Source organism: Primulina huaijiensis, chromosome 15 (genome assembly GCF_012295235.1).
Source record: "Primulina huaijiensis isolate GDHJ02 chromosome 15, ASM1229523v2, whole genome shotgun sequence".
Lineage (NCBI taxonomy): Eukaryota > Viridiplantae > Streptophyta > Magnoliopsida > Lamiales > Gesneriaceae > Primulina > Primulina huaijiensis.
Genome location: NC_133320.1, coordinates 14,531,855 through 14,537,064, shown reverse-complemented (window position 1 = coordinate 14,537,064; position 5,210 = coordinate 14,531,855). Strand labels below are relative to the sequence as shown.

General features: G+C 36.4%; 1 protein-coding gene across 1 annotated transcript; it reads right to left on the bottom strand.

Moving 5' to 3' along the window:
* Nucleotides 1-400: 400 nt before the first annotated feature.
* LOC140960141 (nuclear pore complex protein NUP35-like) lies at nt 401-4,983 on the bottom strand. The gene is made up of 4 exons (XM_073418290.1): nt 4,856-4,983; nt 3,605-4,201; nt 1,858-1,969; nt 401-877 (listed from the first exon to the last, which is right to left on the bottom strand). Exons 2-4 carry the CDS (start codon nt 4,183-4,185, stop codon nt 566-568), a joined length of 1,005 nt encoding a protein of 334 aa, XP_073274391.1. The 5' UTR covers nt 4,186-4,201; nt 4,856-4,983; the 3' UTR covers nt 401-565.
* Nucleotides 4,984-5,210: the final 227 nt, after the last annotated feature.

The following is a 5,210-nucleotide window of genomic DNA, read 5'->3' as shown; positions in this document are numbered from 1 at the left end:
TCTAGGCTTAGAGATTACTTTCAATAGCTTCCTATGAACTGAAATGAAGCTAGAAACGAACTCTACACACTCTTAAGGAACCAAGAAAAATGGCAAGCAAGAAGCTAGAAAATGAAGCAACAGCTCGACAAAACAGGGCAGCAGCAGGAACAAGCTTTTCTACAATGATTATGGGCAAGGAGAGCTGAGGGACTACTGAACTAGCTTCAAGGAAGATGGTGCGGTGGTTTCCAGAGGCGAGGAGCTGGGCAGTGTTGGACGCGAAGTGAGGAAGCAAAGCGCAGGGGAAGAGAGGTGTGAGGTGAGGTTGGGGTGAAGGGTTTCATATTTGAAAAATAAATAAAAACAAAAACCCTGCCCCGGCTTCAAGATGAAGGAAAATAGCACATACCAACATGAATTAAAAAACAACATTTAGTCAGATTTTCTTTTCAATTTTGTAAGAGGCACATAATCAAATGAGTAACCAAAAAAAAATTGAAACTTTAACCGCTCAGAATTCTAGTAAAATTTTCACCTCGCATTGTTGAACAAATAACGGCTGAAAAATTACCAAAACAGAAAGCTAGACACCAAACATTAAGTCCATAACTTTTGACACCATTGATTTGGCAGGAGTTGCCATGGTCCCAGCAGAATGCCGAGCACTGGGATTGTCGCTATTCTGGGGATAGTATGGATAAGGGGAGACCTTGAGGCCATTTGATTCTGAAATCGTATTTGAAGGTGTATGGGTAAATGTCATGAACCCTTGATTGTTGAGCCTCTCGTTCAGTACATGACGTTGCATCGGATCAACAGGCTTCACTCCAATGATAAGAACTCCATTTATTTCCGAGCCGCTTTTTCTGAGTGCCTTCTGAGCATCGGAATGATTCTACATAAAAATTTGCAAGTTGTAACATTCATTGGCATGTTCAATTGTCAGTTGACCTGAATATACGCCACTTTTTCAAGTACGAATATAAGCAGTTTCGCGAATCTCGACATGTTAAATGAAAAGGCAAAAAATTAATGACAACTTACCAAAGATACACCCGTCTTACTCATTGTAACAAATATTATTTACACTCATCCATAGCATAGTATCTCGGAAATAAGGAAAGCTCACCACTGCTTAAATGCACTAGAACACCATACACAAATACATTACTCGAGTCAAGTGTACTGGTCTTTTAAAATAAATCAGGATCTACATTTTAGTGGTTAACTACGATGCGTTGCACAATGTCAAAATGTAGAACACAACTCAGATACTTCAACCTCAAAACAATAGAAGTAAGTAACCCTTGTTTTTTTTAGAATAACTAGATATTTCTCATGACAGGTTTCAAGGTTGTGAATCAAATAAAAGCCATCTCATAAAATTAAGAATAGAACTCAAAATTAAATGACAGCTCAAAGTTGTGTCAAGTGGAATACTACTACAAGAGCAAATCCACCTAAACCATGTCAATAAGAGGATTTATTTTGATATGTGCACAACCAAGCTAAGTACCTTCGTTCACAGCGAACTAGGGAAGGGAAAGGGTAGAAGAAAGATAATTCATTCAAATAGAAAAGTGAATCAGACTGACACCACCAAAGAGCTAATGATCCGAAACTAATAACAGAAAGTGTCTGCAGCAACGTCTCTGCAAACAGTTCAACACAATCACCTCTCTTCCCCACTAGTTACCTAAGATGTGAAACTTGACATCGCCAATGAAATTAAAAACGTGATGGACAAAACACAACCTGCTCCTCTAACACCACAAAATGACTAATTTCGCTTCTAAAAACAGTCTCGAGGAAAATGTATAGAGTATGATACAGATGGAAAACAACATGTTGTGTTAGTAATAGTAGGACAATAACCTGATATAAAATGTGCATCCAGTTAGCTTCTCTTGGCCCAGGAATGTGCTTCAGAATCACCCCACACTTTTCAAACTCCCGAAGAACAAGATTGGTATCAGCAGGAGAAAATCTGGAAAACAACTTTTAGAACATGATCACAACTTTAAACACCAAAAAGCAATGACAGAAAAATGATATTTTGAAATCTTGAATTGTTTAAACAGCGAGCTAAGTCTTCTTGTATAAAATGGGGTGGACAGATTCATGTCATGCTAATTTATGACGATTAATGCTCTTTAAAAATTTGACAAGATCAACACCGTACACATATATTATTTAAAAATTGAAATTTAATTAACATAAATTCATAACAGGTTGAAGTTAACAGATTAACAATATCACATTAAAGCATAATTTGATCAATAAAGTTGGGCTTGATCCCGGGAAAGACCGACAAGGAACATTGAACACAAAAATTTTCAACAAAATTTAACAGAGCGTCTCAAACCACAAATACTAGCATATTATATTCATAGAGAAAGCCTATAATAGAGTGCTTAGAAAATTAATCTGGTATGTACTTAGAAGGAAACACGCGTCTCAATGCTACATCGAGATCATTAAAGATATGTATGAAGATGACGTAACTGGCCTTAAGTCTGTTGGAGAGATGTCATGTGAATTTCCTGTGGCAGTAGGAGTTCATCAAGGAACGGCTTTAAGCTCTTATTTTTTTGCTTTGGTTATGGGTGAGCTGATGGGAAATATTCAGGATGAAGTACTTTGGTGTGTGTTGTTTGCAGATGATATTGTTCTGATAGACGGAACTAAAGAAAGTGTAAATAAAAAATCAGATAGATAGCGCGAAGCTCTTGAGAGTAAAGGTTTTAAAATTAGTCGCTCAAAACGGAATATTTAGCTTGTAACTTTGGTCTTAAATCTAGACGGATGGGAAGCTCAATCGAGATTGAAGGTCGAGAAATCCTAGAGTGTGAAATTTTCGCTATCAAGAATCTATTATCCAAAAGATCGAGGACATTAGAGAAGATATAGACCATAGGATTAAAATTGGGTAGGTGGATGAAATGGAGGATGACATCAGGAGTATTATGTGATAGAAGGATGCCTACGAGATTGGAAGGAAAATAATATAAAAGTATTGTTCAACCAACTATGCTTTATGGCTTGAAGTTTTGGGCCACTACAGGCTACATATGCATAAGATGGCGGTAGCAGAAATGCGTATGTCAAGATAGATGTGTGACAAAAAACGCAAAGATAGAATTAAGAATGAAAAGATTATGAGTTACTTAAGTGTAATCACCATAAATGATAAGATTAGAAAGTGACGTCTAACATAGTTTGGTCATGTGAAGAGCCCCAATCCGACATATCTTAGATTGGCAGGTTAATGGAAAGGGTAGGCCATTGAAAACTTGGATAAAGATGGTTAAAGACTAAGGAGGATATCTTAGATCTTAGTTTAAGATATGGCATGTTGGAAAATCGCTTAGTTTGGAGAAATAATATTCATGTAGCCAACCCCGCAACTAGGAGGAATGATGATGATGATGTTGACTAATTGATGTACAATTCATTGAAGATGTTAAAGCATTGTGATCATAAGTTGGCATCATTAGTAAATATTATCATATTCATTTGCATGAATCATGATAACTAAAAAAGTATGATAACCTCCTTAGTAACTGATGCATATAATGTAAATGCCACTGAAACACAGAAAAAAGAAAGGATCAAATCATACCCATAGACAGTAACCCAAACTTCCTCGTCCAAATTCCCTACAGATACCAAACTGTTATTGAGCTCCGGTCTTGCAACCTCCCTAGGCGGTGGCAGCACTAACAAGGCACCAGGTTGAATCACACCTTCAACCGGAGAACCCTTCCCTTTTTCCTCGTGCTCTGCAATACCACCACTCTTTGGAGGTGACCACCAGCTAGAATTCATCACAGGACTCTGCTGCAGTGACTGCTTGCTGGTTCCAGCATATGAAGTGCTTACATCAGACTTGTTCTTCGGAGTTGAAAATTCCCTGCCCATATGTGGGGATGTTCTAGGATCTGATTTTAATTCTGGAGACACTGCATATTCCAGAATCCCTGATTCAGGAGAAAAGTCAGACCTATCCTCGAGAGTAAAAACTGGTGGTGGAGGAAGATCAGAGTTGGCAAAATTTTCACGCCATAGAGCAGAAACTGCAGCTGCCTGGCCAGGAGTAGTGAATTTTCCCCCAGATCGTCTAGAAGACGCAGGGGATGCTAAATCTTGAAAAAACAAAGATTTTCGCCCAGATATGGAGGTGCTGTGGGCACTTGTGCTCATCTCTCTTTATGGACCCCTAGATATGCACAAAAATTAAAAAAAAAAAAAAAAAAAAAAAAAAAAANAGCCCAAAAATAAAATCACCATATACAAATATATATGATGTTCCATACCAGAATGTAAACCATGCATACTATCATCTTATATTTTTCATAACAAATTTAGGACACTTACGAATTCTTATCCAAAATAGTTGATTCATGTTGTTTAACATAGAACACCAAGCGCCACAGATTCACTACAATAAATTATTTCAGACACACGTGAGAATTCATAATAGTTACCTGTAACCTTACTTTACTCAAACAAAAGAGCAAGGAAAAAATGACAAACTCGCATTCACACACTCTTCTAAAGCAAGACTATACAGAAACAGCTGCACAATCAGCTGAGTTGCTAACTCACTCAGTAATCCGAAATGACAAGAAAAGATTAAACGAAATTAAATTACCATGGATATATAACATAAAATGTCAGTGTAACACACACACACACACACACATATATATACAAAAATTAAAAATAATTACGCCAAAAAAAGCTCAAATTGCTGAATTCCATAACCGACTCTAAAACAACATTAACGAAAAATTAATTCAAATACTTCATTAACGAAAAATTAATTCAAATACTTCATACGCAACAGTACTTAAATAAAGAGGTAGAGTACCTGCTCGTACACTAAGTCATTTCCCAATACCAGAAAGCAGAGTGGGAGGGAAATTTTAGAAGAACCCTAATTTCTATTTTTAACTTCGTAACAAAGTTAACGCGTGAGGTATGTCTGATATTTTTCAAAATTCATCGAAATGACTAAATTAACCTTCAAGAAATGGATCATTTTGGCTCAATTACAATTGGGCTTCTCCTTGACATCAGTTTGGGCTCCACACCATTTTTTTTATCATGAGTTCCACACGCACGCATACTAATTTCACTATAATCTTATATATTTATTTTTATCTAATATAATTATTTATATTTAGATTTTACAAAAATATATTTTTTTAAAAAAAAATATTCAA

Coding starts and splice junctions, on each gene's coding strand:
- LOC140960141 (XM_073418290.1), bottom strand. CDS start 4,185: ATGAGCACAAGTGCCCACAGCACCTCCATATCTGGGCGAAAATCTTTG. Junction 1,970..3,604: donor GTTTGGGTTACTGTCTATGG/GTATGATTTGAT, acceptor GTTGTTTTCCAG/ATTTTCTCCTGCTGATACCA. Junction 878..1,857: donor GGATGCACATTTTATATCAG/GTTATTGTCCTA, acceptor ATTTTTATGTAG/AATCATTCCGATGCTCAGAA.